General features: G+C 38.1%; 1 protein-coding gene across 1 annotated transcript in view; it reads right to left on the bottom strand.

Annotated features, from left to right (window-relative positions):
* Positions 1-465: 465 nt before the first annotated feature.
* The window catches only part of LOC121728917 (carbonic anhydrase-related protein 10), a 52,792-nt gene continuing 34,996 nt past the window's right edge, over positions 466-18,261 (bottom strand). Inside the window, exons 6-11 of the mRNA XM_042117247.1 lie at positions 10,919-11,014; positions 9,402-9,468; positions 8,034-8,188; positions 2,273-2,404; positions 1,421-1,469; positions 466-1,135 (exon numbers count right to left, since the gene is read on the bottom strand). Coding sequence (XP_041973181.1) covers positions 1,113-1,135; positions 1,421-1,469; positions 2,273-2,404; positions 8,034-8,188; positions 9,402-9,468; positions 10,919-11,014 — 522 coding nt within the window. The 3' untranslated portion in view covers positions 466-1,112. The remainder of the gene's footprint in view (positions 1,136-1,420; positions 1,470-2,272; positions 2,405-8,033; positions 8,189-9,401; positions 9,469-10,918; positions 11,015-18,261) is intronic.

Genomic DNA, 18,261 nt, shown 5'->3' on the forward strand with positions numbered 1-18,261 from the left:
CTAAATAAACAAATCTTCAAAGTTTAACGGTATTTAATGCGACATTTCTCAGAAAACAATCGAGAATAAATTTAAGGGAAGCCGGAACGGCAAGGTGCTACATAGGGTTATCTAATCTAAAAGACGTTGTGATGGAACTCGATTAAATTAAGTTACTACAGCAAAAAGGAGACTCAATTTCGATTCACATAGAATTCAAATGAGCTTTTTATTCAAACATGGCACGGAGGAAACACTAAAACAGACGGTTCCGCTACATTACCTTAAAAAAACGTAGAGGTATATTTTTAAATTTGCGATAGCTGACTTTGTGACTGCAAAAACCTTTAAGCGAAACCGGAGAGTCCTCGTAATGGTTTCGACCGGATAACGAATTCTGCAACTTTCACGATGGTCGATGGGAGGCAATGGAAACTAAACATTATTGGAATATTTTATTATCTACAACTCGTTTAATACTTTAAGCTGACAATGACGAGATTATAGTCTAAGAAGCTATGTCATAAAACATCTCAAATAATAAAAGCATCTGTTTTATTCTAAAAATACAAACATCGACGTGCCTATAATTTAATTTTACATATTCAATATAATATTATGGATTTACAATGATTCATATAAGATCCATATTGACCGAGATATGTAGTTCGATATGAAATATAGGTAGCCGGTAGTAACAATAATAATATATTTTTACGAATCACTCGTACGCTACGTCTTAAGTGATAAAGGTTATAAAACATTTACAAATATTAACGCTTCTATCGAATACTAAATTGACAGCGAGACGCATATATTCAATCTATCCGAAAATATATAACCCTAAACGTATGAGGCCGCTATACAATAGTTCTTATATTTTATACTAATATAATATTTCTATAAAATCTGTATTATTATTAATTGAATCATCAGCCCTAAGGTAAGTGTCTTTTATTATACAAAAACCTATTTAAAAGTACACTTCGAAGCTAAAGTTCCATCAGCATCGGCGAAGAAAATCAGCGAGACTGTACAATTTGACAATATTATATACAACGTGTAATCAAATAGTCTATAACTCATAACTGTCTGAATACAAGAATGCCTACCGTAGATCGTCGGTTTCACCTTCAGTATTGTGTCCAGGTTTTCGCTGTGAATAGAATATTTAATTAATGTAAATATATAATATTATGTTTCTAACTAATAGTTTGATCTGAGGACTTCTTTAGAAGCTTGTAAACATACATGCGACTATAATAGATTTTGTATTATGTTGGATTTAGCTGTTAAATGCTGCATACTATTATGAATTTCACGAGCGTGCGTAGTAAAAATTGCATGACTCTGAAAAAGTCAGAGTTTTTGTGGCATAGTCTCGTTTCTTTGTTAATTTAAATAATTATATATCTATTAAGTGAATGCGCAAAATTCTCACCTTTGTAGTGCATGTCTCGATGCATACTCGGACATGTCTTTCCGGGATACTGAAAAAGAGGTTGTTATGCTTTACAACATAATTTGTTTTTCAATAATTACCAAGCTACGTTTGTTATAAAGAATTGCAAACATAAGAATATTCTTCTGTAACTTTTATGAATGTTTCTTATGCGCAGGAGTCGAGATAGATTTTTTCAATTATGTACGACACGACATCTTTTTGTCACTCACTCGAGTGACAAATAGAGACGAGATTACGGGACTTAGGCTGCGTTTCGCGCTATTCCAGCGGAATGACAGCGAAGATTTCGAGCAAGGTGATCAGCAAGCACGCGCCATACGCGCCGCATTAATTCGTGAACTATGCGGTGCGTACGGCGCGTTCGGTACTGACAAAATATTATGTGTGACCATCTCCATATTAAAAGTTACAAACATGTAGTAATAAAAATAAAATTGTATCTTCTAATATATAAAATTCTCGTGTCACAGTGTTTGTGCACGAACTCCTCCAAAATGGTTTAACCGATTTTAATGAAATTTTGTATGTACCATCGAGGAAGTTGATTCCTATGCAATTGACGGACCAACGTTATTTGGTCGAATATGTCAATTCAATGTTAATTGTGATCTGTAAGCTGGGTTTGACGTGACGCAACCAAACTACTTAGGTCCCCGATTTGCATAGGAATCAACTTCTCTGATAGTACATTCGTTAGGCCTGAAAATAGGTTTTTATCTACTTTTATATTGTTACTAGAAATAATTTATATGGCAAAACAACGTTTGCCGGGTCAGCTAGTAGCTTAATAAAATTTTATGTCTTTGTAAAACGATGTAAGTAAATTACCTTGCTCAAATCAAAGTCGATGTTGGTCCGCACGGCGCGGTGGTGCAGCGGCTGCGGGGGTCTGAAGTTGTTTCCCAAAGGTGCCTTGGGGTGGCGGTTGTCCCCCTGCATCAGCCGTCTCAGCCCGTGCAGCTGGGGACATGTTGAGCGTGTAATCCAGATATTCCCAAAGTGGTACAGATGGAGCAGACCACGGGAGACTCGACGGGAGCCTACGTTGGATGTACCGAAAAAATGGGGGTCCACAATTGTCAGCATGAATATTAATTTGCTTCCCATTGTGACGAAGTAAAGTTTTGGCTTGACTGCTTCTATTAATATAGCAGATATAATATTTTAAGAAGGGGCTGTTTCTTGTAAAAATTACTCAAGTTTCCATAGATCAAAACCATATTTTTTTATCATCCCAATCCAGCAAAATATATTGAAGGTGGTCTATGAAACAAAAGAGAGAGAAGAAGGAATCTTCGATGTAACCGAAGCCTCAATTTAACTGATAATAATTACGACAATTCGAACCCGCAACCCCCGGCATATGATGCCACACGCTTAATCACTGAGCTGACTGGTCCTCTGTTATAGTATTTCGCTAATTGATACGTCGTTTGGTACCCAGTTGCTATGATCAAATGATTTTTTACTTTGGAATTGGTTTTATGAATATCAGTGGCAACGATATATCTAATAAGACATAGATTATATCTTATATATAAAATTCTCGTGTCACAATGTTAGGCCGCGTACTCCTCCGAAACGGCTTTACTGATTTTAACCAAATTTTATATGCATATTCAGTGGGTCTGAGAATCGGCTACTGGGTACTTTTTGTATTGATAAGTGCATTTGTTAAATAAATAATAGTAAATTATTACTACTCGAGACTGACGGCGATCATTGTTTTTGCGACGGGATAGCGATGGACATTGCCATGGTGACATACTTATTTAGTCACTTCAATAAAATAATACGGGCGAAATACTTTATACGGCAAAGAAACGTTTGCCGGGACAGCTAGTAGTCGATAAAATTCTAGACAAAATGTAGCCTAAAAAATTATAAAATTACTGCATACTCAATGGAGCAAAACTAGGACAGTAAGTACGTTAGAAATGCTTTCTAATCACAAGAAAAGTATTTTGCAAGGAAAATTCATCCTAATGGCGTCGAGTAAACAGTTAAACAATAATGGATGTACCGACATCAAAACTTCTCCGGACAGTGTTTTACAACTACCTTCCTTGACATTTCGACCCTGGAATTAATTTCTAAAATTTATTTAAATCTATACTAACATTATAAATGGGAAGTGTATCTGTCTGTCTGTGAGCTCTTCAGGCTTAAACCCAGTACCCATCATCAGCAGTGACCAGAAAGAAAGGTAAATTGAAAATGTAGTACAACTCTCCAACAACAGATGGCGTTACCAGGCGGCTACATTGCACTATTACTTGTACAATATATAAACAATAAATTAACAAATAGTGTGTAGATCGTGGATTCCTTTATATTATTAGATTTTTTTGAAAAAGTATCTGGGCCTGTAGACAAGTGGCAAAACGCTAACGCTACAAAATGTATGCGATTTGACATAAGTCATCGCTTCGCTAGCGAATACTATTATCAAATCCATACATTTTGTAGCGCTAGCGTTAGCGTTTTGCCACTTGTCTACGGGGGCTGTTCTGGTACCTCGTAATATTACGATGAATTTTATATTAATGTTACATCTAGTCGCTGTGCGCCCGCAACTTCGTTGCAAAATAAGTCAGAAGTTCGTATATTGCGTAGGTACCGTTCATTTTACCGCTATTAAACTATAAAATATCCTTTCCCGGGTCTCTTAATATCTATAGAGATAAATATAATATATAAGCTGGGTATATACCCAGCTTAATCGGTTCTGCGGTTTAAGTGCAAATTACATTTTTTTTCGGTTTTATTCAGGAAAAAAGTACTGCGCAGTAGGTACATCCTATGTTTTTCCCGAGATTCAAAGTATCTGCACAGCGTAAATTCATATAAATCTACATTAGTAAAAACTGACTGACTGATCTATTAAGGCAGGACCTAAGGGCCAACCTACACGTACCACAACCACACGACAACCACAACCACACGACAGCCACAACCACACCACAACCACACCACGTGGTCGGTCATATATTTCGTATTGTAAATGAACTGGACCATTCACACGTACCACATTTTGCAGTCAATGTCGACCACTTGTGTGATACCGACCACATCGCAACCACAACGTTGCGTCGATGCAATGACAGTGTGCGCACTCCGCCCGCGCTCTTCCCCCCCTCCGTTTCATTGACTTTCATACGTAACCACATCGCAACTACTAGCGACAACGCAAACATGTCGGCATTTTGTCGGTACCACAACGCAACTACAAAAAGCTGCAGCGACACCATTCCACGTAACCATTGCTCGACGGCATTTTGTCGTTGCGATGTGGTGTGGTTGTGACACGTGTAGGTTGGCCCTAAAACGTAAGGGTTAGAAACTAGAAATTTTGCTCCATTGTCGTTCACTCAGTCGTTGATTGTAACGATCAACGACTTAAAGAGTTGTCCTTTGGTCACTCAATTTTCAATCATTTTCATTCAAAGCGATAGTTATTCAATCAAGTAGTAGAGTGAACCAAAATATGACACATAAAATCATTCCATATAATTATTTCAATGACTTAAGATCAAAATATTGTCGTATAACTGAAAAAAGTTACTATGTCTATGATTGGTTAGCTATGTATTTGGCTTAAGCCATTAAAATGCCTTAAAAACCTCTTTAAGTGGGCCCTAATTATCAATGTTAACTGGTCACTGTTAAGCATTAGTGTCCTAACCCACAATTTTTTTGTTGCAAATTTTTTAATGCAGTCTTGTTCTAAATCATCTAAAGAACATAACTGCATTCATAACTCAATACATAATTTTTTGTGGGTTAGTACACGAATGCTTAACAGCGTCCAATTTATTTACTATGCTATGCTGTAACGTTGTAAATTTTGTAACTATATAATTAAGTGGACGAGCTATCTATCTCGGAGTTATAAGCATAAGTTTATTATTCATAGAGTGCTCGAGCTCTGGAGCTGTAAAGTGACTTCAAAGCCCCGTGCCCGTGCTATCAGCTAATACATGATCAAACGCAACTCCAAGTGAATCTCGAACGTACTACTCGTTACATCCCGAGTCTGATGAAAAGATAGAGATCGGGCGACAAAAACAGAGTACGTATTTACCCGTTAGTATGGGTCGTTATCGTATGGATGCAGTTTTATTTTAACCAAGAAAGTAGGACATGTTTTGTTAAATGTGAATCCTATTAAAAACCAAAAAAATTGAACTTCTGAGATTAATAAATTTCGTAAGTCATACCTAATTTTTTAAGTGTTACATTTTAATGACGTACCTAATTGAAAAATAACATTTTAAGCGAGCATTTAGAAAACTTTTAACAGATAATATATGCCAGTGTAATTTGTAGCGCGGAGCTGGAACGATTTAGGTAAATTGAAATTTCTTCGTATTATATGTTGTATGTTGGTATAGTTCGGATTAACGGTCCCCACACACGCGAGCCCTATCTCATTCTCATCGCCGTTTACGCCGTATTAAACGGTTTGATTGTGATTATAGACGCCTAAAAGCCACAGGATTCCTCGTATAATTGCTTTGTTTACTGCCGTGTAATTTTTTGGCTAAAGTTTCCTTTACAGAAATTCGCGGAATCGCTTTCGTTCGAGCTTAAAACAATTCAAAAGTAATATAACTCGATCGTAAACTACTAAAGTTAGATTTATTTTGAGCGAAATTTCAATATTCCAAATTACACAAGTAACTACATATAAAAACGTTTGCACGAGTTCGGCCGGCTTCGGCCTAACCTAACCCAAATAAAATTTCTCAGAAACGTAGCGGATAAAGGAAAGTGGCGAAAAGTAGAGTTCAACTAGCTCGATTCCCGCAAACAAACGGAAAACATAAACAATGATTTATAATAACGGCGATTCAGCGGCACTTCTAGTTTACTTTTAACACGTACATAACTCACCGAAGTCTTTGTCTAACGGCGAGGGACGTGAGTTGTTTATTGTAGCGTGAGCAAATGTTATTACAGCACGACCGCGGCTCGTGTCACAGATTTCAACTAGATGGGATCTTAGCCGCATTTGGTATTCAAAACTAACTCGCGCGAATTATGCCCTGATGTACTGAGTCACTGAAAGCTCGCATATTGCAAAGCACGATAGGCGCCAAGTAATATACAGTATTAATACAAAGTAAAAATATACAATCACGTATGTCTATACGTTTTTTTTTTACTTTCTTTTGCTTTCTATGAAGCTGGTATTCTGACCAGAGGGCCTAGACAAGTGGCAAGCGATTATCGTAAACGCCAACGCCAACGCCACAAAATGTATGGGATTTGACATTAGTATTCGATAGCGAAGCGATGACTTATGTCAAATCGCATACATTTTGTTAGCGTTTATGATAATCGCTTACCATTGGTCTACTAAGGCTGCTTCATAGAATACTTTCTACGAAGCTGGTCAGAATCTCGAAAACTCTGCAAGCAACAAGCGCACAAAGCACATGTCATCTTCTATCTGCTATCAATCTTATGTCAAAATATCTGATCCATACACCGAATAGGCATATAAAAGATAACTTCTGCCTCGGTTTCTCATATTATCAGTTGTATCAATAAATATTATCCTGTCTCACTAGGTAAATTAATTCTATAAAATAAGCCGCATAGTCTTAACAAAAAAGTTGGTTTAGTCATCACAGTAATAAAATCAACCAACCTTACCCTGAAATATGACTTTTGGAAAAATGATTCTAATACCCAATACAAACAAATAACAAATTAATATGAGTTTATATTATATCGTCGTGAATCGAGATTTAAACATGCTTTGTATATTTTTTTTATGATTATCATCAACTTAAAATTTAAATTTTAATATAAAACAAAGTTAAATAAAAGCGTAGTGAAAATTTAACTTAGCTTTATGTCGAAACGGCTAGAGTTGGGTCCTTGCTTATGAATATTATTATCGTTATGCCAGATGTATGCAAACATGAACACAGAACAGGTTTTAAGTTTGATTTACAAGTGCTGGTACAAACACACCGCTTCAAACTTACTCATAAACCAGTTTATTTATTACTGGGTATTTTACCCGATTCTAAATTAAATTTTATTTATGATTAGTGCTACTTTACGCCACTTTAAGATTTACGAGTACTTAAAAGGTAATTAATAAGTTAGCAATTAAAAGCTTATAATAATCACAGTAATTAATGCCACGAGCTATATTAATTTATATTTCAGTTAATGTTACTCACTGATCGAAAATAAATGAAGTTAGGTAGAAAATAACGGGTATTCGGGAATGCCAGCAGAATCTAAGTGAAAATTAAACAACAGCAGAAGTACATGTGAATATGACAAGAGAGGTAATATTACTTCCTCTCCTACGCTGCGCCTGAGGTAATTTTTTACTCACAAAAATAGTGCAATACGGCTTAACAAGCTTTTACTGCAGTAAGACGAAAATCACCCTACTGTAATTTCAACTTGCTATTGTATCTTGTTATATTAGAGAAGTTGATTCATAGGTGGACCAGCATTATTTCGTCGCGTCATGTCAAACCCAGCCGACTGATAGCTTTGACATAATCCGACCAAATTATTTAGGTCCACCATAGTACTTCGCATGACTGGTATTCAATACCTGCTGCTTGGTGATGTATATGGGCTTGTTGATGATGATCCACGTGACGGTCTCGTAGCAGGCCGGCGCCGTGGTGGACCCGTCGTACGTCATGTAGTAGTCGGTATCAGGCAGCAGCCCGCGCACCGACAGCCGGTTTACTGGCATCTCCGCTCCTGAACAAAGGAAATGCTAATGACATTAATATACAAATATACAGGTTGTAATAAAACAGAGTGATAATACTGTACAGAGTGTAGGAAGTAGTAATCTGTGGCCTACCATAGATAATAAATAGTAGGGACTCATAAGTATGTATGGAGTTCACATTGACAGAAGCAATGCTGAAAGAGTAACTTTTTTTAACTTTTGTAAGGGTATATATGCTGGGGCGCTGGGGCGCTTGCCATACAAATCACAAATTTGCTCTCCCAGTACTGCTACTTTCACAGTGAATATTAAGTCCCTAATATTCACTGTGAAATACACACCCTAAACTATTATCACTTCATTTTTTTACAACTTGTACAAAACATTATGTATAGTCGGCTAACATTATAGTCGAATATACTTTATTAGAATTATTACATAGACGTTTAAGTTTCCATTTTTATTTCAGTTACTATAATATGCAATATTCATATGTCATACATACAGTCTAAGAAGAGAAGAACGAGAATATTTATCGATTCAATCGTCCTAAAGCAATTGAAATGTCTTTGTTACAGAAAAATTAAACGTTGTATAGAAAAGTGATACTGAAAATAAAAATATTTCATACATTTTTCTACTGTTCGAATGTCTTCATGAAAACGTTAAATCAAATTGAGTAGTGGACTAACCTATTTATGACTAGAACCTATCAGACTCAAAATGCAAAGTGAATGGTCAACTCTATAGTAAATACTGTTAGACTGTTGATCTCGTGTCACTCAGAGTGTAGTTCATAATTCATTTGATACTGACACTAACTTTCATATTATGAAATCCTGTTTTTGCTATTGTTTTACGAGTTATAAAACCTGCCGTTGAAAAGTTATGATGAATATAATGCTAAGTACTGACATACGGTTTTGCTCGATAGTTTTACTCCAAATCGAGCAATAACCACCGTGTGGACCGCAAAACTGACAGCTCGAAGGCTCGCTTCGAGCCGGCTCGATGGAATTAAATAATATGTCACATATGTCATTTCCTTCGATTTGGAGTAAAACTATCGAGCAAAACCGTATATGAGTACTTAGCATAATGTAGTTACTATAACACAACATAAGTAAACACTGAAACTGCATAAAAAATAAAAAGTCTACAGAAAACTCAATTTCATAAGCCATTTATTTTTTAAACCGCCTATAAATAAGATTCAAAAGCCGATTATGAATTTCTTACCCCCGTATTTAATATTTTCCAACTCCTCCGTCAATATTCTTAACTCCGGATTAGATAAATCTCCGAGCTGAAAAAAGTCAACACATTTTAAAAAATGTTTATGAATAAAATTATTCATTATATTTTGTTGTTAACTGATTTATAAATTATATCTCATTACATTATCATACTATCCATGACCAATGCATTGGTTCCAGATAAGATACGCATTATTGACAATATTATATTACCCGTAATTTACGTAGGCATTTGTAGTTGTTACAATGCACAATATTTTACGGCTTTCATTTTCCCTTCGAAACGTAATATTTTATCTACACAGATAAGAACTAACTACAATAGTGACTGTGTCTTAAATGTCAAGTCTTCTTGGGAGGATTCATAAAATCTAATAGAATGGTACATGTAACCTTGGCCTTCCAAAACTAAACAGGTGCCGCCTCCCAGGCGGTTTGGAAACCCTCTACGTAGCACGGGCTAAGGTGAGCTCAACAAAATATGTAAACACGCCCCGGGGTAGAGCCGTTCATTAAAGAGCCCCCGCAGACTGCAGACAGAGAGCGATAGATTTTTGAACGGAAAATTTTACACGAGTCGGATTTCTGCCGAGTCGGCCGACCAAACAATCGGCGCGCGTGGAAGAACGTCGTACTGATTTAGCATCGGCCGACAGTTTGCTGATGGTTAAGTTTGAAGGCAATCGTATAGTCTATCAAAATTATATCGGCTGACTCGGGAAGTATCGTTGTAATATGCGCACTGCCATACAGCTTCATACTGATTAAGAACCACACTAAATTATCGGCCGATCAAAAGTCTGCAGTCTGCGAGGACGACGTAAACGATCGACTCGTTACTATGCCTTAAGAAAATGTCTTGTAAACATCGATAAAATTACACAAACTAATTTCGTCTTTAATCGTTTGTACGCACAAGCTAAGGAATTAGGTAATGTAAAGAAGGGTAGGATGTACCTTGTTATTTATCATTACAACGAGATATAATAGCTTTTTTAGACACAGATAACTTTTTAACTTGCAAAGACAAGTAAATACCTACTAGAAAATTAGTTTAAGATTTTAAGCATACTTTGTATCGCTTTCCAGATTAACGTAATATAATGTAGAGATGTTTTCTACTTAGAGAATTAAATGTGAAACATAAAACCTAGTAGTCGCAGTAACACCGACTAATAACGTAACGTATAGACGCTAAAATCAAATAACGTTCCGCTCGGCCAAACATTACTGTACATTATTCTTACATCATAGTTCAGACAGCTCTTAATTTGGACTAATAGCTCCGGCGGCTAATCCAATGCCACACAGAAAATTCCAATTTCCTTAATTAACTACCCCAGTTTGGGTGAAAGCTATGAATAGGTGCGGCTCCGTTGATAACGTTTCGTCGATAGCACTCATTACCTTAAAGCTCACCGGTGTTTTATTGGAAACTTTATAATTTTCCGCCAATTAGAAAATTGTTCGGTGACTTTGCAATTTTACATTGTTACTTACCTGTAAAAGTAAAGAAATCGAAACGATGCCTTGAGCTTTGTGTAAAGCCTCCGAGAAGTTCGAATACAGCTGCGAGTTGAAGCCAAATATTTGAATCTGAAACAAAAGGGCTCGGTTACACTTAAATCTATAGCGTTAATTCAATAATCGTTTATTAACAACATATTTTAAACAATCTTATATTATTATCGAGCAGGTGAGGGAACATAAAACATTGTCATTTATTTATAGCTTTGAAATTAATGTGGTAATCTAGTTGAGTAAATATACATCCATTCATTTGATTGCTATCTAGAAATGCGCAGCCCCGTTTTGAATGCTGGAAATAATGATATCTTATCTTCTTGGAATTTCTCAGGAGAATCTAAATAACATAAGCATTGTTCATGCTCGACGTTACTGTTTACATCTATCGTAGTAAGTATACAAAATATACTCGCCAGCTATCAGCTACATTAAAGGGTGTTCTGTTTTGTAAGGCGAAATTAATGCTAATATCCTGACCTTTTATCTCCCGGATGCCGTTACAGTAAAGTGCCGAAATAGCATTAGGGTCCATTTATACAGTGATGCCCAAATTCGTCGCTGCTAGTATAATAATCTTACTTCTTAGTTAAAGTTTCTTTTTATAGATGTAATATGTTGACGACTTAAAACATAACGGGTTGTCGAAATTTTTAATCCAGCTTTCGGTATAATAAATAATTCGAAAAAGAAAATATCGCTAGGGGCGGAACCGTTTAAGTTAAAAAGATTAAAACGCAACCGAATCAAAGTAAAAAGGTACACATTTAAGGCGCGACTTTTTCGGGTAATAAATTAAACGCATCCATTTGTGCGATGAAATAACCAAATGTGGGTGAAATTGTGAAGGGAAAAATCACAGGAGCACACGATTTCGGATGGCGTGGTTCTGTAGGAATTTGTCACATAAATAAACACGAGCCACGCTCGAGTTGGCTTCGCGCCTCCGGAGTCAGGATTACATTGGAGATTTCGGGCGCGCTCACTCAAAACATCTGTTACGATTATTTAGCTTCAGAATAAATCTATCAAACGTACATGTTCCTGCTAATATTATAAAATGTCTATTTGGGGAAATACGATGTTACATATTGTTTGCTTTTAATGGTGAATTGAATATGAGGACAAGTTTAGCGCATATTATTCGAATACGAAAAACCATACTATGGATCAGTAACTGGAGTAAAAAAATGGGTCCACAAAATGAACACTAAGGCTGAAGGCGTTCTTTTAATTCGTGGTCATACTCCGGTCCGTAATATAATTTTCTTTTCCTTAGCTACGTATTTCCGATGGTAACTGGAGCCATAAATGATTTATCCAATATAATAAATGACGGTAAAAGTTCTATATTTAGTATTTTATTTCGACGGGTAGTGTTAATGATAAAAACAGGCTAAATAATAACTAATAAGAGATAAAAGATAACATATAGTTTCAATCGTATCTCATATTAATAGTTTCTTAAACCTATTAAAGAGGGCATTGAGGCTATTGTCATGTATTTTATACCGCCATTAATGCCGAGCAAATATTTGTATTAGTTTAGTGCAATCAATTAGAGCTTCTCCGCTGTTTGTTGAGCTAAACTTAGACACGCTGCAGTTCTCTGTGTGCTTCAACGAATACCAATTACCATTTAATATCTATAATACACGTAAATCAAGCCAATTATATTGAAATTGGTTGGTTAATACAATTAGCAGAGACGCGCCATAGCAAAATTGAATCTTCCAATACTAAACGAATATAATTATTATAATAATTAATGTCTTAAGTGAAGCATCTACTCTTACACATAGAGATTAATAAATTCATAATTATTTAAAAGCATTGTTTACAAAAAATTATCAAGTAAATCATTTTTATTTTTCCGTAACATAAATATTGAGGATAATAAGAAGGATAATTGCTTCAAATTATTTTGCTTACTCGAATTTGACTCCTCTGAAACGAGAAGAGAAAAATCTTGGGGCTCAATTAAAGAATAGTTAAATGTTTCGATGGTTTAGATCGGAAGCTGTGGCTAGTGATTTAGTGCTTGGTTTTTACCATTGGTGATTGTGAGTTTGATTTCCACATTTCGAGAAAAAATCTTTTTCATGTTTGGGCTGGTTTTATCGTTAAGCGTTTCGGCAGCGCCATTGGAGCGCCGCGCGTTCGAAGATATAGTAGTAGCGTTTTAAGAGGGCGACTAACCCAAAAAATCAAACATCGTCCTTCTCTCTTTACACTTACGTCCGTTTTTCATATGCCAGGTGAAAAAGGATGACGCGGATTCATCGCCAAATTAGTTTTTTTCTCAATAACTCGATAAATATACCACATTTGAAAAATCCGCTTGGTCGGTTTCTCAATGATAGAATTTTATACAATGTGTTAAAATATAAACTTAGTACAATGAAAAATTCGTGAAAATTAGATGCATCTTTGTAATTTTTTTCTATCGAGAAAATTTTAAGATATAGTGTTTTTGCTCAGATCGGATTCTTGGAAATATAATGCAGTATCTAATTTTAGAAAATGAAACAATTCGGGGCTTATTTTCAAGTATAAAAATGAATTATAAAATCGAAAAGTAGTGCGCTTGAGCAGCGCCGTTCGTCCATACGTTTGTTACAGCTTCGAACGCGCGCGCTCCAACGGCGCTGCGAAACGCTTGACGATAAAACCAGCCTAAGTTAGGACCTCAGAACATCTAAAATCTGTGGTTAGGACAATGCAAGCTGGTTATCAGAATTATGGATAACCAATTAATGAGCTTGCATTATCGTAGCTAAACTTGTTTTTTAGGGTTCCGTAGCCAAATGGATAAAAACGGAACCCTTATAGATTCGTCATGTCTGTCTGTCTGTCTGTCCGTGGTATGTCACAGCTACTTTTCTCCGAAACTATGAGAGCTATACTATTGAAACTTCGTAAGTAGATGTAATCTGTGAACCGCATTAAGATTTTAATACAAAAATGGAAAAAAATTATTAAAAATTTTAGGGATCCCCATAGGTACAACTGAAATTTTTTTTTTCATCTAACCTATGCATGTGGGGTATCTATAGATAGGTCTTCAAAAATGATATAGAGGTTTCTAATATCAATTTTTTTTAACCTGAACAATTTGCGAGACTCTTCCGAAGTGGTAAAATGTGTCCCCCCCCATCTAACTACTAAAGTAGGGGCATGATAAGTCTAAAAAAATATATGATGTGCATAACTATAAAAACTACCAACGAAAATTTATTTGAACGAGATCTAATAAGTCGTTTTTTTATTCGTCTTAAATGGTAGGTAAACCTTAAATTAAATTTCATTAAATCAACTGAGATATAAAAATAAATCAAAAACCTTTTAGTTGCATAAAAATAAACCTTATTTCTACTGCGGAACCCTTCCTGGGCGTGTCCAACTCGCACTTGGCCGGTTTTTTTTATTTCAGATGATAAGCTTAAGAATAGTACAGCGTAGCTGGCGTGATTTCATTAGACCGGCCACTGACACGGAACTGTTATATCAATGTGTGATTAACTATTGTTACGGTACACGGTATACGGACATATAGTGCCATCTAGCGGCAAACCAGCGAAACTGGTCAGGGGACACACTACACATAAATCCCCTACTCGAAACTAGATGGCGCTAGGTAGTACATGTTCGAGCCTCCTAGAATGTTCCCCCCTCTATTTTGGCGAAAACTCGTTCTAAGTTTCGCAAATGGTCCTCGAAGTCGCGGCCAACAACGATGACGTCGTCCAAGTAGACTAAGCAAGCCTTTCCAACTAAGCCTGCCAGTACACACTCCATGAGTCGCTCAAATGTGGCAGGTGCGTTGCACAATCCAAAGGGCATGACGTTAAACTACCATAAACCTTTACTGGTGGAGAAAGCTGTCTTCTCTTTGTCTTTTGGATGAATTTCCACCTGCCAGTATCCAGATTTCAGGTCCAGGGTCGAGAACCATTTCATGCCACTCAAGGTATCCAGAGTGTCGTCGATTCGAGGTAATGGATAACTGTCCTTCTTAGTGACATCATTAAGACGCCTGTAGTCCACACAAAATCTTGTGCTGCCATCTTTCTTCTTTACTAATACAACAGGTGAGCACCACGGACTTGCAGACGGTTCAATAATTTTATGCTTTCTCATGTCCTCCAAAAGGCCTTCAACTTCTTTCTCCTTTGCAATAGGTATCCGTCTTGCTCGTTGACGAATTGGGATCTCGTTTCCGGTATCAATCTTGTGCTGAACCATCGACGTTCTTCCAAGGTCCCCTTCCTGACTGGAGAAGATATTCGCGTGGCGTTGTAAAAACTTCTTAGCTTTCATGCTCTGCGAATATGTCAGATTACTGCGAATATATCATACCACCTGCAACTTTTCGCTATCGTCCCACGAGAAAAACATACCATCCTCATCACCTTGATGAGTGGCAGTCTTCCACAGTGCGTTTTTCGCGTAACTTTCTGCCGCACACTGTAAAACTCTGGAATGAACTGTCACCAGCAGTATTTCCGGACCGATACGACCTGCAAACCTTCAAGAAAAGAGCGTATTCCCTCTTAAAAGGCCGGCAACGCACCTGCAGCTCTTCTGATGTTGCGAGTGTCCATGGGCGACGGTAGTTGCTTACCATCAGGTGACCCGTTTGCTCGTTTGCCCCCTTATTTAATAAAAAAAAAAAAAAAAAACTCTTGTAGTCATCGAGTAGCCCAGTCACTAATCCGTAGTTGCTGCTGTTTGCTGAGTCTGCGCTTGTCATTGAACTACACTTTCTCATCCAGACAACTTCCTCGCATTTTCCAATGACGTCACCTTTGTTCAAGCAGATCTCGCGATCACCAAGATTCAGAACCCTGACCACAGCGTTACTGCTTCCACTAACAAGGGTTCTCGCCGTCATCAGTTTTTGCGCAGATGTCTTGGTGGGTGTGTCTTCGATCAACACGCATCTGTTTGACTTTTTCTTTCCACTTGGCGGCAGTTTCACCAGCACCCGAGCTTCCGCACGTCCAAGTATTATGACTTTCTTTACACATTCAACTTTCCCGCAGGCGCCTCCAAGGATGAAAATTTCTTCTTCACCACACTTGAGAACTCCGTCAGCGACATTAATTCTACAGTTGTGCTTCTTCATGAAATCCAAACCCAAGATGCAATCATCCATAATCTCAGCCACGATAACGTCATGAGGGTATGAGGACTCCCCCACATTCATCGTAACTGACATTTCTCCCAGGACGGGTATTGGCTGACCGGAGGCAGTAAGAAGCCGGCAGTTAATTCTCCTCTTGTGCCTCCTTGCGGCTTTTACCAGATTTGGGTTCACTATTGTTCTAGAGGCTCCTGTGTCTAGAGTCATTTTGCAATTCGTCCCGTTAATAGTCCCCTGAATCACCAGACTATTCCCGCTGCTTGCTTGGGAGACGACCGTTATTGGGGCTTCCTCTGCTTCAGCCAGTACTCGCCCTTTAGTCCTGGCTTTTCCCCGATCCCGGACAGGGGACGAAGCCCCTTGCTTCTTCAGCTCCTCCATTTGTTCCTCGAGCCTTTTCATTCTTGTCATCTGGGTCTCCTTCTGCGGGCAGTTGAGCTGAATATGGCCCCTCTCGCCGCACTTGTAGCACATGGCTCCAGAACTTCTCTTCGTAGGAGCCTTAATCTCCTTCTGTGGGCAGTTGAGCTGCAGATGGCCCCTCTCGCCGCACTTGTAGCACATGGCTCCAAAACTTCTCTTCGTAGGAGCCTTAACCTCCTTGATTTCTTCAGAGACCTCGCGGATCTTATCGGTCTGCCGTATGTCACGCTGAACAGCCTTGACCTCCAAAGCATGCGCCAATGCTTCCTTAAGCGAGGTGTGGTGACGTAGCCTCACTGCAGCTCTGAGCTCCGGGTCCTTGATTCCGTCGACAAATGTTTGCACAATATTCGTGTCGACCATCTTGGAATCGGCTGCTGGGTTTGCCTTCTTGACCAGTTTTCCAATTTCCAACGCCCATTGTTGTAGTCCCTCTCCTGAGCGTTGGACTCTGTCACGAAGTTGAGCACGAAACACGTGCTCCAGGTGTCGCTCCCCGTATCTGGATTCAAGGGCCTCCATCAGGTCTTTAAACCCATTTCTATTCTATTACGGTCTATTACGGTAGTCTATTACGGTAGACCTACGATTCGAAATTCCTGCCCGTATGTCAATTACGGTAGAGAACTACGAATACCAGTAGACCTCTTGACAGGAGGGTCACCGGAGGAACCGAAGACCGTACAAGACTATGTCTGCTATTTGAGGGAAAATATGCACCATATACACGCCATGGTTCGGGAAAATGGGTTACAGTCAAGTGAGAACATGAAAACCAGATACGACCGGAAATCGAACACGAGCGGCTTCAAAGAAGGGTCACTGGTGTGGCTGCATAACCCAACTCGCCGAAAAGGGAAATCTCCAAAGTTGCAGACCAAGTGGGACGGCCCATACAAAGTGGTTTTTGATTCCCGATTGAATGATGTGACTTATAGGATTCAAAAGCCACCAAGAGGGACATTCAAAGTGGTGCACATAGACCGTCTGGCGCGTTACCATGGCAGTAACAATGATGCTCTAAGAGGGGAGTAGTGTTACGGTACACGGTATACGGACATGTAGTGCCATCTAGCGGCAAACCAGCGAAACTGATCAGGGGACACACTACACATAAATCCCCTACTCGAAACTAGATGGCGCTAGGTAGTACATGCTCGAACCTCCTAGAATGTTCCACTTGTTTACTTGTTTACGTGAATCGGGAACTTTCTGGAATTCGTCTCGCCATATAAAAAGCCGCAGGTAGACGGCCCGGGATTCAGTTCGTTTCGAGCTATCATCAAGGCGATTTCGGAGTGGCAACAAGTGATCAATAGTGAGTGAACCAGTGAAACCTGCGACTTGGCTACGACCTAGGACAGTGATAGTGCTTAGTGATTGGACCTAGTGATTAGTGTTTAGACTTAGTGCTAAGTGTTGTGACTTAGTGTGTGCTTGTGTGACCTGGACTTAGTGAATAAAGTCTTCAAGAGAGTCAGCAGGTCTTTCTCTCCAAATCCTCGAACCCTAGCACGTAACATTATGAATTGCCTGGTTTATTAATACCAGAGTAAGTATAAGCTAAAATTTAAAAATAATTTTTATTACTCTTCGCTTGCAACTTTCAATTTGATTATAAAAAGAACAGGAAAAATGCAGCGTCGCGAAACAGAAGCGAGAAGTAAACTGACTTTTAATTTAGTTCGAGCGTTACATTTTGTAATTGAATGTCAAGACTGCTGGTTTGGAAACACTGACCTGCATAGCA

The sequence above is a fragment of the Aricia agestis genome, chromosome 7, assembly GCF_905147365.1.
Source record: "Aricia agestis chromosome 7, ilAriAges1.1, whole genome shotgun sequence".
Taxonomy (NCBI): Eukaryota; Metazoa; Arthropoda; class Insecta; order Lepidoptera; family Lycaenidae; genus Aricia; species Aricia agestis.